Source organism: Phodopus roborovskii, unplaced genomic scaffold (genome assembly GCF_943737965.1).
Source record: "Phodopus roborovskii unplaced genomic scaffold, PHOROB, whole genome shotgun sequence".
Lineage (NCBI taxonomy): Eukaryota > Metazoa > Chordata > Mammalia > Rodentia > Cricetidae > Phodopus > Phodopus roborovskii.
Genome location: NW_026126567.1, coordinates 6,347,559 through 6,364,983, shown reverse-complemented (window position 1 = coordinate 6,364,983; position 17,425 = coordinate 6,347,559). Strand labels below are relative to the sequence as shown.

Genomic DNA, 17,425 nt, shown 5'->3' with positions numbered 1-17,425 from the left:
ATATGTTTCTCATACTGGTTAATAATAAAGCACTGTTGGCCAATAGGAAAGGAAGATAGGAGGGACTAGGAGACAAGGAGGAAAGAGGAAGTAGGAAGGAGGAGTCAAGATGGAGAGTCTGGAGAGAGCTGGACGCCAGCCGCCTCCCCGGTAAGAGAAGGCCATGTAAAAATACATAGATCAACAGAAGTGGGTTAATAATTAAAGACAGAGCTAGTCGATAAGAAACAAGTAACCGGGCCAACAATATTGTATCAAATACAGAGTCTCTGGGTATTATTTGGTTATTGTATGCCATTGTGTTGTCTCTACATTGTAATCTGATATATGGTAAAAAATATATTTAATTGTAATAAACTATTTCTATATATAAATCTATTTCTCTCTACTATCTAGTATTCCTGAAGTCCCAATTTTTGTAAACCAGTGCTGGCTTTGGAGTTGGATTTGGCTTTCCTTGTCTAAATTCAAGCATGTTGTTAAGATTAAATTCATGGTTTCTGCCTTAAATCAAGAAGCCAATTGGTGTAAGGCAGAAGAACACAAAATCTGGGGACTCATATCTTATATGCAATTTTCTCTCTGAAATCCTAATTTTCTCACATACTTTTAATGCTTATTGTTGTCTTCCCCTAATGCATACCTTAAAACTTAAAAATTTTACTTTAATATTGATGTGTAACTTTTCCACAAGGAAAAATAACAATTCCTAACAACAGTCTTTGAACTCTCCGGAAAGAAGATGGGGCCCCACATCATCGTTTCCACTTGACTCAACCTGATGCATCTAAACTACAAACATCACCCTAAAACCAGTTTGAGACTGTTTTGCTCGAGACAACTCATGACTAGCTAGCTGTAATGGTGCACCTTTTTATTACACCCTGGCCAGAGTTTCAAATAGAACTACAGTCAAGAATTGTCTGCCACACAGTGACTAGCTACATATGTCACAGCCAGTTCTGTTGAGAAATTTGGTTGCTAAAAATTTTCTTCCTACAGGATCCATTGGAGCAATCATCGTCCCATTTCAGCAGGAAGTAATCTTAATATGACGACGCCCCCTTTCCCTACCCTTGGAATTTTGGGATAATAGTCATCGTCTTTGGGTTGGTTTTAGTTATTTGGGATTGGGTGATGCTTACACTCGGGTTTATCTTTTAGACAGGAATAGGGAATGGTTGGGAAAGGTATGGTTTAGATGGGATATAGGTAGATTAGCCTATTTTCTTGAGAATTTGAGTAAGAATGAGATAGTATTTTACAGCTTACATTGTTGTGTATTCTTATGTGGTAAGCTATGTAAAATTAAGTTCATATTTTGTTATATTGTGTTAAATCTTTCCACTTACAATGTTTTATGCACATTATTTTTTACCATATTCTATGTATGTATACTTTTCTTGTATTCAAGACATTTTGTATATTGATACAATTTGGGATATTTATCTTGCTGCCCTTTATAGTTTTACCTCTTGTCTTGACACTTATACTCTACCTCTATTTTAGGGATTTACATATAGGTATATGTAATAGTTATATTGTTTAAGTATTTGTTCCTGCTTTACTCAGGGAAGTTTTAATCAGTCTTTTTAGCTAAGTTCCCGAGTATTACAGATTATCTTCACTCACATTTCCTGTATCTATGAGATTAGTCAGATATAGATGCTTAATCTTCAATCACTTCATAGACATGCAGAACATGGCATTTAAATGTTTTAATATTAGTACTCCATTGACATGAGACACTGTTGCTCCTGACAGCACCGTGCACTTTCCCGAAAATATGTTGGACACTGTTGTTGCTCCTGCTGGAGTTCAACCCTTTACCATCGGGAAATTCCTTGGGGGGCCTCTCGAAGGCCCCCACGTCACAGGTGGTTCGAACATTCCCAGTCACAGTGAAAGACAATCTCCCACAGGACAATTACAAAATTCAGAATGATGCCCAAATTCCCAAATATTGTTTATAAATGTTTGTTTTCATTTAAATGGACTTGGTTATAAATGGTTAATGATCATAGCCAGTTCTTTTTAAAGGTAAAAAGGAAATTATGGTATAGATATGCATAGTTTGTTTTAGAATGGATTTTCATTTATTGATACAATTTAAGGTCAATGTTGTGATATGTATATTTCTCTTCTTGTTTATGTATTGTGTTTATATAGCTCATTTAGAAATGTAATGTATAATTTAGTACAGATTTTAGATAGTTACCTATAATAGTCAAAACTTATAGCTAGGTGAGTTAGGTTTTCTAGATATGCAGAGATGTATTTGAGATAGATAAGCATTCTTCAAACCTTTCAAAGACCTACAGAATATGGCATTTAAAATGTTTTAGGGTTTTTCTTGACAGTGAGGCACAATTGCTCTTGGTAATACCACCTGCACCAGAAAGGAAGATGGACACTGAAGAAATGCGTTATGGAGTTTGCTTTCAATATGGCAAGACTGGCCATTTGGACAAGATACTGCTCTTGTCTGGACTGTTTGACTTTGTGCTATATAAACTGGATATGCAGGACCCACAGAAAAGTGACTGCTGATTCAAGATGGACATTGCTACAGAGTTCTGCTTCATGGAAGAGTCTGCCAGACAGTCTGCAGGACACAGAAAAAAGTGACTGACAAACTGCCAAGAAGACAGTTTAAAGTTTCCTGCTTTGCTGAAGAGTCTACCAGACACACTATGGCCTATGGGCTGAAGATGGAAGATTACAAAAGAACTTCGGGTGACCAGGCAGTGAGTTGTCTCTGTCATTTCTAGAGCTTATATATTATCCTTCTGTGGTCTTTGAAGGAGTTGAAGACAGGTAGTTATGGTTATAATTTTCATTAGTTAGGATTAAAGATAAGTTACTTAGACTTTAGACACACAAAGATAAAATAGATGATGAAATATTTTCTTCAAATCTTGCTAAATGTTAATGGACTAAATATTGTTAACTGTGATTCTTACTTGATAACTGTTATGTGATATATTTTGCTATATTAAGGTTAAAACCCTTCTTTTTATTTAGACAGAAAGGAGGAGATGATGGGAGATGTCATTCTGTATATATGTTTCTCATACTGGTTAATAATAAAGCACTGTTGGCCAATAGGAAAGGAAGATAGGAGGGACTAGGAGACAAGGAGGAAATAGGAAGTAGGAAGGAGGAGTCGAGATGGAGAGTCTGGAGAGAGCTGGACGCCAGCCGCCTCCCCGGTAAGAGAAGGCCATGTAAAAATACATAGATCAACAGAAATGGGTTAATAATTAAAGACAGAGCTAGCCAATAAGAAACAAGTAACCGGGCCAACAGTATTGTATCAAATACAGAGTCTCAGTGTGTTATTTGGGGCTGGCTTGGTGGCGGGACAAGACCAGGCGGCGGGCGGAAAAACCCGTACTCGTTACACATATGCATGCCGGTTGCTTGTGTATTATCTGTTGTAAGGTGTCTGGTTTATATGTTTTGTCTGTTTTATGTGTTTTGTCTGTTCCTTATTGCCGACTTTTAAAGGGCTTCTGTTTGTTGTTTTTTTGCACATTTAAGTCCTCATCAGATATGCTTTTCAAATATTCCTCCTAACCAAATTTGTCTCTTATTGTTGAATCTAACCGATTCTGGCTTATTTGAGACTTCAACGATTAGATACGTGCTTTGTAAATACTTCCCCTACTAGTGTCTTGTCTTCTAATTCTCTTTACAGTGTCTGTTCCCCATTAACCTCCACCACTACTCATTTGCCAATCAGCAAAGTAGAAAACCCTGATGGTTGACTCTAATAGCACAATGCTAGTCTTAACTTAACTAGCATTGACCTTGGAGATATACTGAGAACCGCTAGATCGCAGGTTTAAACGGTGACATCTATGGCTGGCATTATGTTTCGACTGTAGGACAACATGCAAAGTCAGTAGGCAGTGAGTGAGAGGGGACAGGATCTGGGAGTGGAGCCAGGACGGGAACGCAGAACCTCTAACCCCTGTGGTGGAATATTATTTTAACTGGGCAAAGACATGTTGCATTTGTTTTTGCTGTGGGATATCACTTTAACTGTATAAAGGCGTGTTACTTTTGTTGGGGCTGCATTTGTCTAATTATGTAAAGATGTGTTGCACCTTGCCTGCCTAAGGCACCTGATTGTTTTGGTCTAATAAAGAGCTGACTGGCCAGTGGCTAAGCAGAGAAAAAGATAGTCGGGCCTGGCAGGCGGAGAGAATGAATAGAAGGAGAAATCTAAGCTTGGGGAAGGAGCAAGAGAAGGAGGAGGAGGACACAATGAGGGAGTCACCTGGGGCCAGAAGCCCAGCAGTGCTAGCCAGACAGACACAAGAAACAGAGTAAGAAAGAAAAAAGACCCGAGCCAAAAGGTACATAGGAAGAAACAGATCAATTTAAGTTAAAAAGAACTAGCCAGAAATAGTCCTAAGGTAGGCCACGCATTCAAAACTAATAACAAGTCTCATGCCATAACTTGAGAGCTGAGCTGAGTGGTGGCCCAAAACAAAAAGCCTGGTACAAACCCAGGGCTGTCCCTGCATTCCAAATGTCTGAGGCCACAACCTGAGAAAGACAGACAATTTTTCTTTTCTGGCCCTTACTGTCCTCCTTGATAAAACAAGGGCCATTCTGAAATGTCCGATAATACTGTTACAGGGATTAAATGTCAGTGTTTTAAAAGGTTTACCTAGCAACCAGGGTAGAGCAGATCCATTTTTTAAAGGCAGGGGGTGGGGTGGGGGAGGCTATTATGGCCTATGGAAGTTCCCTCTTTTCTACCTCCTCCATATCTACCCACCCATGCCTACACATACATCATGTATGAAAAGGTGTGCCTAGCTCAGATCACACAATTTTAGTATCCCGAGAAGACACAAAGCATAACCTTAAGGCTTCGTCAGGTTTTCACTGTGTGAAATAGCTGTAATTTAGAAGATACTATTCAGTATTAACTGAGCTCCTATTATGTGCCAGGTTCCATGTTCATACAGAACAGCCTGTTCCTGCAGAGGACTAAGGTATGTGGGGAAATACATAAAACACAATGGTTAATACAAAGGGAAAAGAGTAAGCCTTTAAAAAGCACCTGGAGGGGAAGAGTGGTCCACCGACACATAGGAGCCGAGAAGTAAAATCTGAGTCAAAACTGATCCACAGTCCTGGCAACCAAAGCAAAAAGACAAGTATTCTGCAAAACTTATTTTCTTTTCTGTTTAACCCAAGGGAAAATCCGTGTGTATTTCAAGAAGCGTATGTGAGAATGTGCACATACACATGCCACAGTGTGTGTGTGTGTGTGTGTGTGAGAGAGAGAGAGAGAGAGAGAGAGAGAGAGAGAGAGAGAGAGAGAGAGAGAGCCAGAGGACAATACCAAGTGTTGTTCCTCAACTTCCACCTTGTTTGAGAATCTCTGTTCACCACTGTGCATGCAGAAAACAGAGAGAGACAGAGACAGAGGGACAAGCAAAGAGAGAGAGAAGGATGGAGGCGGGCGGGCCCTTTTAAAGGGAACGTGGTGAATGTGCACAGGTGATGCTCTCAATGGCTGCAGCTGAGGGCGTGTCCTGTCAGGACCCCAAGGGCAGACCTGTACAGATGCCTGAACACTAACAACTAATGTGTTTCATGTTCTAAATTAGTAAGCTATTTCCGTCTCTGAAAGTATCACAAAGCCACTCAGAACCACAGCCCGCTCAAACATCTCTCCTGGTTCATCTAATGAGAAGTAGCCATGCATGAACATCACAGAGCCAGCAAGGGGACAGTTCCTTACCCCAGAGAAGGCAGGCTGGGGCTAGGCTCCACAGTGCTTTTGAGGAGAACTTACCATGGCCTTTGGGAAGAGCTTTGGCTACCGGAAGACACCTGGCAGCAAACCCACACATTTTAATTCAGACCCATTTTCCCCCTGAACAACGATACTAAGTGAAAAATTAATGAAGGGGAAAATCACCACAGAATAATCATGGCCCTGGGCCTCCAACTTCCTTTACTCAAGAACCACTGAGAAATCCACCGTCTGTGGAGGAGGAGTCAGGAGACAATGATCTTCCTTTACAAACCAATCACAGGGCAGCCCACCATGCCCCTTGTAGCACCTGCCAGACACAGTGTCTGCAACAAACATCGTGAACATCTGCTGAGAATTTCTGAGCAAGGGGCTTCACAAACCCCTACCTCACCTCTAAGGTGGACAAGAGTTCAAAGGTCATCCTGGGCTGATGCACACACCCTCCACAAGTTAGCCAGAGACTGAACCTCAGCACGCCCAGTGATGCACTCCACAGTGTACACCTTTAGCCTTGCCTTCCTACCTGATTTCACCCTTCCTCTTGTTTCATCCATTGTATTTGTCAGACTCTGAGCAATGTGACAAATCCCCAAAACAATTAAAAAAAAAAAAAAAAAAAAAGGAAAGCTTGTTTTTTGACTTGTGATTTCAGAGGTTTGGGCCCACTGTTATCTGGGACTTTGGGCTAGAGTTGAGACAAAACAAGCATCATGATACCAAGACTGAGGACCTGTTGTCAAGTCAGGAAGAAGAGAGAGACAAGAGGAGACTGGAAGACAATAGTTAAAACCCCATCCTTGGTGACCTACTTCCTCCTGTAGAACCCCATCTTAAAGCTTTCAGCATCTCCCAAAATAGCACCACCAGCTAGGGACCACGCCTTCCTTCAGTGCTTGGTCCTACTGGGGAGACTTCATATTCAAACCCTCATACTCCTTTCTTCAAGTGTCCTTGGATTTACTTACTAATCTTACCCTTCCCCCGGGGACACTATGAGCTCTGGGAAGCAAAGGGTGATGCTTGAAGTGTGTAGGAAGGGAAGCAAAGTCTCTTTTTATCTCTCAAGCCCAGAGACACTATTCGTAAAGATGGACACAGAGTGCCTGTCATGTCATAATTTCAGGGAAGAGAGTAATTGCAAAGAAAACACCTAAAAGGAATTCACAAAAGAGAGGACAAATGGACTCAAGTAATCACCAACCCTAAGATTTCCTCCAGGTACTTCTGGGGAGGGAACCCAGTACCCACATCATCATGCACCAGAAGCTATCACCATGGCCTTCTTCAATCCCATCAACAATGGAGAACTCAGAAGACACTTGGTCTATTTTCCAAAAGTGGAAACTGAGGCTATAAATAGAAAACAAATGAGACATGGTGCAGATGAGAGTGTATATCATTAGGAGACTCGAGCTGAGAATTTGAGTTTTCTGATGGCTAGCCCAGTCCTCTTGGTTCCTAGACACACTTTAAGAAAAGCATCCAGGGTGTGTACTCAGGGCAAAGAAACCACCTCAGAAATGTTAGGTGCTTTCCCTAATGCCAATAAGTCAGGACTCCTTGAAGGGGACAGATGTCAGTACCGACCCGCAGATGACTTGAGTATGACCCAAGTTGTCATGACTATAGTAGTTTTGAATGTCCCAACAGGGAGACTCATAGGGACCACAGACTATTTAACAGGACTCTCGTAGAGTCCTGGACTAGAGGGGGAGGAGAGAAACAGGGTGGCAGTCCCATGCTACCAACAGGAAGAGAGGTTCTCTTCAACACGAGGTTACCTGGAGCCATGGACATGTCCAGTCACTCAGCCTGCAGCTGCCTTACTCATCCATTCATAAAACAGCCCAAGAACCAAGAAGAAAGCATGGCCCCGAGCAACGGCCCAGCTTCCTCTAGAAAGAACAGTCAGAGCAAGTGGAAGACCTCACCACACAGGCCTGAGTTGGGGAGGGATTGGAGTTTGCTCACAAGGCAGCTGAGCAGCCAGAGGAAAGAGGCTTTAGTAAGAACCGTCCAAGTGTGCCCACAGGAGGTAAGCCTGTATTCTGGTGTGTCCCCCTCTGTGGCTGAGGTAAAACACTGACCCAGAGCAACTTGGAGAGGAAAATGTTCATTTTGTTACTTCCTACACTCCATCATTGAGTGAAGTCAGCTCTGCTGTGTTTGCTTGTTTAGGTAGCTAATTTATCTGGCATCATCGAGAGGAAAAGTGTCTGTCCCTGACCCATGTAGGATGGAATTAAGTGCAGAATGGGAGCTGGGGTTTAAGGAAAAGGGGTGGAGATGCATAATCGGACCTAAGTGATTTCTCATTAAGACAGAGCTCAGGATCCTAAGTCTCTCCCTGCATAGGATTTCACCCCAGATGTCCAAGAAGACAACATAAAGAAATGAACTTAACCCCCCTCCAGTGACAAGTTGACAAAGAAGCCCTTGGCTTGCCAGTTCCTGTGGTGTAACTCTGGCTCTAGAAAAACAGATCTGGGGCATCTTGAGGAGGTACCTGCTCTTAATGTCACAGTGACTCAATCAATGAGCAGGTTACACTGATACTGAGCAGATGGGGGTGTGGCCCAGGATGTGATGTCACAAACTACAAAAATAAGTGATGATAAGCTGTTACTAATATCCACGTTAAGAATGTTAAAGTGTGGCTGTGTTCAATCTGCCTTTTGATAAAGGAGAAGAAGACAGAAGGGAAAGAAAGGGGACACTAGTCCTGAGGTCTGGAGCAGGAAGAAGCCAATGCCAGAGACTAGGCATAGTGAATTCAGTGCATAAGGAATTATTCATTGTACATAAACTGCATCTAGAATCAACCCTGTTCTTGGGTCATCAGGCTATTTGTTCTTTAAAGGAAACATTACAAAACCTTCAAGTCTTTCTGTGAGCAAATGAGAAGTTCCATCCCACAAGGCAACAACTTCATGATGCCATGCTCTGAAGGTCTTGTGTTGAAGTTTCACAGCTGATGAGATGGTATCAAGAGGTGGGAACCTTAAGATATGATGATGTCATAAAAGCAGCCCTCCGCCCTCCTTGTCAGTAAGATTCACACCCTTACAGAACAGGCCTCACATGTTTGGAACTTTACCCTTCCAGCTTCTGCCAGGGATGGCATAGTGTTCCTCCATGGTGGACACAGCCTTCAAGACACCCTCTTGGAAGCAGAGATCAAATCTTCACCTGGCTAGGAAACTATTACCATTGGAGAGGGAGAGTCTAGAAACCCCAGGCTCTGGAATTCTGAGAATTATGTTCTTTTCTTTATAAACTGTCCAAACTATGGAGTTTTGTGTCTCCATCTCCAAAGAGGAAATCCTGCAACTCATATCCACCAACAGGCACGAGACCTGGCATGTATGGAGGGCGTGGGTTACACAGCCTTGAAACAAGCAAGCAAGTACATCACGTTGCTGTATCTTACGCTTTGCATGCTTTCCATCACAAAGCCAGATGCTCAGAGTGATGGTACAGTCCATACAGAGGATGCAGGAATCTAAGAAAAACCATCCATTTGGCCAAAGATTCTCAGCTTGGCTTCATGGACTCAACTAAAGAAGATGCCTGTCATTAGCATATGCTCATATTCTTGTACTAGTGTGTTTTTTTTATTTTAAGATATTTTAATCTTTTATTGTTATTGTTTTTCAATAACAGTATGTTCTCTTTACCTGTCGCCATGGTGAATTACATGAGAGAAGAGGACAGAGTAAATTGTATGTCATTATGCACGAGCTAAATAACTCCAGTTTAGGTGGAGCTGGTCAGAGATCTCACCTCAGGTCCCCTCTTTCCTGGGTGGTTAACAAGTGTGTCAAAGCTGGGAAGGTCTGGCATTGCCAATGGCTTCCCATGCGTGGGTGGGTGTTGTAAAGTGAGGTTGAGTCAGTCTTCTCCCATTACCCGTACTGCATACAACTATGATAATGGTGGACACAGGCCTAGCTACACCGGGGACAGGACTCCTATGTGACTCCAGCTCTGGTCCTTGAGGGCCTCCACTAGCAGGATCCAACCATGTAGTTTCTCAGAGCTTCAGAGTCATTTGTCACCCTTCTTGCTACCACAAGCCCCACTGGGTTTGGGCCCATTACGTAAGACAATGAGGCAACATGCTTGTGAGTGTCACTTGCCTCCTACTTCCTAAAGATAAGATGCTAAGGGCTGGCCCAGATCCCCTATGCTGGAACTGACCTGAATCCCCCCCCCCCCCAAGGACTAACTTTCCAAGTAAGCTTCCAAAGGAGGGAGGTAGACAACAGTCCTAGGCAGATGTGATGCCTATGAACTACATCAACAACCAGGATGGCATGATAACCCTATGGGTGCAGGATGTCATACATGCCTCTAATTGGCCATAAGAGGAACTCAATAAGAGGAATACCATGCCTGGTACTGGAAACCCAGGTTACCTAACCCATTGCTAGTGAAATCGTGGTTATTGGTGTAGAATCTACAACCACTGAATTACTAAACCAGCATAATCCCTAACAACAATCTTTTGTTCTTATACTCACAATAAATCCTCACCATTCATCAAAGATACTTTCTCTTTGCAAAACAGGGAGACAGCTACAGAAAACCACAAGCAGGCCAGATGCAGACTTGAGGAGCCCAGTCAGAATGGATGCACCTATAAAACACTCTGACACCTAATGCTCAGGGAACCTTGTGGAAGAAGACATAAAAAGAGTGTGAGAGCCAGAGGATTAAGGACTTTGCCCTGAGATTGTGTCTCCTAGTAACATCAGATGCTATACTCACACAGTCTCACCAAGATGACGACCCAAATGTCTGCTGAACAAGGACACCAACAGATGTGACAAACTAAATGGGAAAGAGCCCATAAGGCCTCAGCCCTACACAAAGAACTATGGGCAACCAAGAAAAGCTGGGAGCTGGAGAGAGAGAGTCCTCCCCAGCGAGGAGCCCACCGATTGGTTATCCAGTGCCGAATGGCCAGTCCTGAAAATGTACACACAAGTAACACTATACAGACCAGGCAGGTTATATTTAGGAATACATACGTATATACAAATACATATGTGCATTCAATAACAACTGACGGAAAGAGAGGCTATGAATTTGAAGGAGAGCAGAAAGGGGTGCGTGGAAGAGTTGCGAAGGAGGGAAGGGAAGGGAGAAACACTGTGATTAAAACACAACAAAAGATACTACTGATGGGCTGTTGATACCCATCAGCTTACCTAGCCCCCTCGTGCAACCTGAAAATACCCCCAGAGAAGATCCAGGAGGAAGGGAGGGGGTTAGAAAATAAATACAAAAATAGAGAGAGATTGCCATAAAGGAGACGGTGTTATGGAGAGGTGCAGAAAGGGAAACAGATTAAACACGATCCAGAGGGGGCAAAAGAGAGCCTATTTGTCAAGTGCCAATAATTACACGTGGGGGTGTTTTTCACCAACCCCATGCCCAGGGTGAACTCTGCAGCACACCAACCAGGCTGAGTCCACTGATCTAAGCACCCAGCCTTGCCTGCCAGATGCCTGAAGCCAGCTTCCCTGAGAAGTCCAGCAGCAGCTGGTTCTCCAGGTTTCTTTTGGTTTGCTAACAGGTGGCAAGGGGCAATAACCCAGCTGGCTGCAAAGATCTGGCTAGGGCAACAGGTTGCCTTCAGAGTGCCAAGCCAGTGCCAATGCCAAGATAAGGCCAGCATCTCTCTACTAACAGGCTCAGGACAATGACAGTATCGAGTATGTAGGACTTCAAAGGAGACTGCTATACAAAATCAACTGAATACAGAGCCCCCGATGGTGGCTTGCTATATCCACAAACGCTAGTTTGAGCTTGGAGACCGGCCTTCAATGAGGCTGTACCACCATGCTCAGCTTTCAGCTTCCAGGTCATTCCTACTTAGTTTCTGCAAAGCTGTGTATGCCAACTCGGAACCCAGCATGTCTTCTGTAATAGCAGAGTTAGCCAAGGGCAGGACTCTAGTCAGCTTCTCCTGAAGCCAATCATGAGTCCTACCTTGCCTACCCCTGCCAAAGCCCAACAGTCCTAAGGACTACTCTCATTAAAACCCCGTGATGCTGACTTCAGCTGTTCACGGCTGTGGCTGTTGTAAGAGTAAAGCTGTTACAGCAAGGTCTTCATTAACTAGAGTCCTGAGAGAATTCTGCCAGGCATCCACACAGCAAATGCTTACTTAGTACCTACCATGGATTCTACAGCCTCCTGGGGGATGGAGAATGCCACCCTCTTAGCTTCTTAGGGCAGACATGCAAGCGAATCAACTCGAGGCAGCACACAAAATTCTATTGCTGGAGAAGACGTAAGGGACAACTTCTGCCCGGCCAAATGGGGAGTCTGGGAAAAGATTCTTGGGGGTGGTGAAACCAGTCCATTCATTGCCAGGGTGAAGGTAAACAGCTAGGGGAAAGTAGGGGATGGGTCTTTAAGACATAGGAAGCAAGGTGGGAGAGATGATTTATTCCCACATTTCCTGTATTTTATCTTTAGGACAGAGGAGATAAAGATTGTTCACATCACAGGCCCGTTTAATTTACAAAAGAAAGAGAGCACACTGGACCATACGCTCATGGTCAACTTAGTTTCTTGGTCCCCTCCTGCCATTAGCCACAGGCCGGCACAAGATAATGGACACTTTAAGGACTGAATTGTAAGCCCTTGCAAAATCCTGAACCATCAATGAAGACTCAGCTATGCTCCCTTGCCCTGGTTCCTCCTGAGCTTGAGGAAGGATGTAAAATGCACCCACTTAGTAAGCTTGTCTAAGTAATAGGAGCTCAAAGCTAGCCCAAGAGGGGCTTTCCTATAAAGTGTCCCGTTTATCAGAAGCCACAAATAGAACCATCCCAGCCCACTTCACATTTTCCTAACACTGTGGCTTCTGGGTTCTGATTGGAACCTGTTAGGCTTTCCTACATGAGCTAGAAAAACACATTACAAACAGCCTTGTGTTCCCAATGAGCAATCAGCAACCAGCGATGCTTCAGCAAAACACCCCAAGAGTCAGAACTGGGCTCAGCAACAAAGCCAGGTATGAGGTTGGGAGACATTAGTCCCACAATTCTCAACAACTGATTTTATCTGTTGTAGCAGTCAAATTTTCAGCCATAAAAGGTAAATTATGACCATCAGGTCATTGTGGTCATGTGACAACTGAGCAAAATTTTGTGTATATCTGATACTTCTTATGGTCTTCAGTTTTTCTGGGTCCTCTCTGAGGCCATAGGCTTGGCACTTACAAACCTGTTTCTCAGAGATGAGCAATTCCACAGTAATCACATTATAACAAAATGACATTGTTGGGCTTTAGCTATTCTCTCCGTTAGCTGGGAAAGCCAAGGTTGCAAGTACCAGCTCTGAAAGGTAGGAGAGGAAAGAGAGGAAAGAAGTAATGTCAAGCTTCAATAGAACCCCAGGTTCCAATGCCATCCAATCCACACAGAACACGTCTTTATGCAGGAGATGGGGTTGTTTGTTGGGCTTTTAAAACTACATGCATTCTATTATTTAGTTCACTTCAATCCGAACACAGACGCTAGAGACCAAGGGAGGGATGCCAGTTTAATCTTAATCCGCCATGAAAGAACAAGGACGGTTAAGCTTTGTGTCAGACACCTCCCAACGCCAGCAAATACACAGGGGTCAAAGGCTTGAACAACACAAATGCATCCAAGTCCCTAGCAAAGTTCTCCATCCTTCTTCCTCCAGCTGCTCCCTGAGTTTTCAGGACTGCCTAAACAGGAAGAAACCTGTTGCAGCACAAATCTGATGTCCTGTGTGGACGCCCCCCACCTGGTGGCCAAATCAGGGAAAGCTCTTCCAACCTTAAAAGACAGGCACTTAACAAACAGAAGACATTCCAGCTTTGTCAGTCAAGGGTCAACTGGAGGGAAACCAACTGCCTAAAATAGGAAGGGTCCAGGGTCAAGGTCACAGCCAATTTCCTGCCCCAAACCGTGACAACCATATAGCTCTTACAACAGAGCTCGGAAGCAGCTGGTAGCAAGAAGTGCCTTGTCACATCCCAAGTGTTCTGACAGTCAGAATTCCAGTCCCAGGTGGGAGATCCCTCTGCTTGCACCCTGCATTCCTCCTTAAATATGGTTGCATTTTCCAGCCTCGAATTGGTACAGCTGGAGTTCCATTTTCCTTCTGGGCTGGCATGTACCTCTTGGCTAGCATGGAGATTATTTCTAGGGGAGTCCCTGGGGACAAACTTGCCACCAGGACTCTCAGGTGCCCATTGCTGTGGTCCAGCCAAACTGCTAGATGGGCAATTGTTGAAGCTACGGAGATAGCAGAACCTAAACTATGGGATGTTAAACCAGAAACCATAGCGATGCTCCAGCCTTAGATAATCCTCACCCCACTCTGCCTCTGCTAAAACCCAACCCCTTAGACTAAGGTTGGAAATCCCGCCCCTCTCCTATTCTATTCATTTTCCTAACACAGCACAAAGACCAGCATTTTGGCCTGTCCAAGCCCCCAGTTAGAGCAAAACCGAGTCCTTTTTTGACATCAGCATAGAGAGCTCTTAGGAAGGGTAGCACACTCATGTAACACTCGCGTACACACACACACACACTCTCTCTCTCTCACACACACACACATTATGGGCAGTGTGCACACTACCATCCTCAACTCTGGGATACATCATCTAAATTGAGTGGTGATCGCAAGAGAAGCAAGCTAGCCACCGCAAGAAGAAACGGTAATTGTGGGAGGACGGTTTTGTCTTACTCAACTGCTACACTCATTAGAATCAGAAGAAAAGAAGAAGAAAAAAAAATCACCTAATTTATATCAGCTTCCGTGTCAACATCACAGAAGGTACCATAAAACGCGCACCCGCGCGCACTCGCCAGTACAAATCTCGAAGTCAGCTCGGGAACCACGTTTGCTTCATTTAAGCCCTTGGTGTCCAACGAGCTGCTTTCAGTCACACAGCAGCGAACCGTGGGCTAAAGCCAGACTGGTGTCCTTCCCCTCCCCTCCCGCGCGCGCCCACCTCCAACCCAAGCCACAGAGCGCTTCTGAGTGGCCAAAACCACAGACACTTGCTCAGCTTCAGCCCCGGCCCCGAACCCCAAGGTGCACGGCCGCCAAGGGGCGCCCCGAGCAGCCGGGTACTCACACGAGCGCGTGGTAGAGCAGCGCCCAGCCCCGCGGTCTCTCCAGGGCGTCGTAGATCAAAGTTTGGATGCGCCTGTACTTGGCGTTGTTCCTCTTGACTGGGCGGCTCAGGGGGGTCTTGGCCAGGAGCCCGATGCCCTGCGGGGTCCTCCGCTGCCCCTCTTCGCGGCCACCGCCCTCCAGCAGCAGGGTCCCGTCTTTGTCGGCTCCGGTCCCTAGCGCCAAGGTGACTTGCTCCACGTCTCCTGGCGCCAGCCCCACTTTCCGCTCCTCGTCGCCGGCCGCCGCCGCGTCCCCTCCGGCGGGGTTAGCTGCCCCGCCGCCTCCGCCGCCCCCTTCGCCTCCTCCTCCGCCGGCCGCCCCCGCTGCCCTGCGAGCCTTGAGCCCCATCTGCCTCGCCCCCACCGGGCGCTTCGCCTCCTCCGCTGCTCCTCTGGGAAGAAGGGGCGCTTGGGGTGCGTGGACGAGGCGGCGGCGGCGGCTGCAAACCCGGGAACTCCAATGCCATGATCCGCGCGCCCCTCCCCGCCCACCCCCCCAAAAGCAGGCAAAGGCGGGCCTCCCGGGGGGCAGGGGAGGTCGGGTGGGGAGTCAAGGGGTCACATCCCGAGCGGGTCCGCCGCGGGACCCCGAGGGGCGCGGGGAGCCGGGGTCCGCGGGGAACCCGGCGAGGGCGCGCGAGGCTGGCGCGGTGGCGCTAGGGCGCGCGGCGGCGGGAGCCTGGCACCGAAGCTCCCGTGAGGCGACGGCGGCGGCCGCACCAGGGCCGGCGAGCCCGAGACAGCATCGCAGTTTATTTACAAGCCCTGTGCCAGCCGCCCTCCCGCCCGCCCGCCCGCCCGCCTGGCACACGCGCCGCCGCCTCCTCCCTCCTCCCGGCTCCCGCCCGCGCCCAGCCCGCCGCTTCAGCCCTAGCCCCGCTGCAGCGGCGGCAGCAGCAGAAGCAGGCGAGCTTGGGCGGAGCGCTCACCACCCGCAGCGCTCACGGGTTCCCTCCCTCCTTCGCAGGGGTGGGGCTCCATCGTTCCCGCCCCTTGGTTGCGGGAGGCCCAGGCGGCGCCTAGTCTCTCCCCGCCGCCCCCTACCCAAGCTAACCTTGGGGGTCCGCATCGCCCAAGCTGAGGCCTCTGCTGCTGCTGCGTCTGCCGGGTCGTGGATGCTGCGTCAGTGGCGCAGGAGCTTCCCCAAGCCCCGTGGGCGTTGGGGTTTCCCCCTGGGCGACAGGAGAAAATAAAAGGGAGGTGGGCAGAAACTGGCTGCAGCTTTATGTTCAGTCTCCACCCTCCACCTCTGCTTGTCTTCGGAGGTAAAAATCTTAAGTTGCTGGGTTAGACAAGCCCAAGCCTCACCCAACTGGCTCCGTGGTGGCAATATTCATTCGTGTTCAAGGATCATGGGGGTCACTGCTTCCAGTAGTCTTTGGGTAGCCCCTTGTATGTGTAGGTGGGCAGAGAGTTGAGAGATGCCTGTAACACCAGAATCACTATCCTAATTTCTGCTTGGCTCCTAATTCCTACAGAAGGGAAGCCAGTCATGCCCTCTGATCCCATTAGGATCCTTCAGGGAAATCAATGAACCCACAGCGATGAATTTGTCCTGTGACAGGGTACTGCTCTCCATGCAAGGTTTGAGGCCCTTGTGCTCATAAAACTTGAGCGACAGAGAGAAAGGAAAAAGGAAAAGCAAGTGTGAGACGAGTTATTTCTAGGATAGAAAGAATCAGAGAAGCCATCCATTCTGTGACTTGGGGAGCGGATCCTGGAAGACCCCACGGAAGAGGTGACATTTTAAGGCGAGAGGCAAGTGGTAAGGCGAGAATAACCATGACAATGTCCAGAAGAGCCTTCTAGACAGCCGAATAGAGGAGAAACGTGGCTGAGATCTGCTTGTGGCAGAGGAAGAAATCTGGTCAGTCACTGGCACCATTGGCAGACGGCAAGCTCCCCATCGCCCACCACAGGCATGTTAGGGAAGCCGGCTTGCTGCCCTAGGTGAGGATGACTCCTTACTTTCACGTATCCTCTCTCATGAATATCGATCGGGTGTGGTAGAGAGGGCAATATAGCTGTGAGCAAGGTTGGGAATCCATTCTCAGTCTACAAGAGGAAAGAGAGGAGGGGGGAGAGAGAGAAAGCCAGCTTGGGGAAGTTGGATGATCAGAACCAAAGAGAATTGGAAGGGTCGGGGCATATGTAGACAAGAGGTCAGAGGAAGGGAGGAAGCTGTGGAAGGTTTTCTAGAAGGATGGATGAAGGTGTTAGCTGTGTAGCATTGGCAAAGCAACCAGCTGCTTGTTGCATCACAATAATTTCTCCAGAAGCTGACCTGTGAGAATGAGAAAGAAACAGAAAATTGGAAAACTCACGCCCATCCTCGATAGACAGAGAAAGATAGTTTAAGATATTTTCTGGTTAGGCCTGAAACAGCCTATGGATCTGAATGGTTCAGAGCAGGGTAGGCCCAGCCCATTATAGGTAGATCAATGATACACAATGGGTTGGAACATAG

The 17,425-nt window shown here is 46.5% G+C and overlaps 1 protein-coding gene across 1 annotated transcript in view; it reads right to left on the bottom strand.

The window, feature by feature from the left end:
• The window catches only part of Kcnq3 (potassium voltage-gated channel subfamily Q member 3), a 264,585-nt gene extending 248,838 nt beyond the window's left edge, over nt 1-15,747 (bottom strand). The window contains exon 1 of the mRNA XM_051202571.1: nt 14,919-15,747. Within this exon, the coding sequence (XP_051058528.1) occupies nt 14,919-15,307 (389 nt within the window). The 5' untranslated portion in view covers nt 15,308-15,747. The remainder of the gene's footprint in view (nt 1-14,918) is intronic.
• Between the last annotated feature and the right edge of the window lie 1,678 nt (nt 15,748-17,425).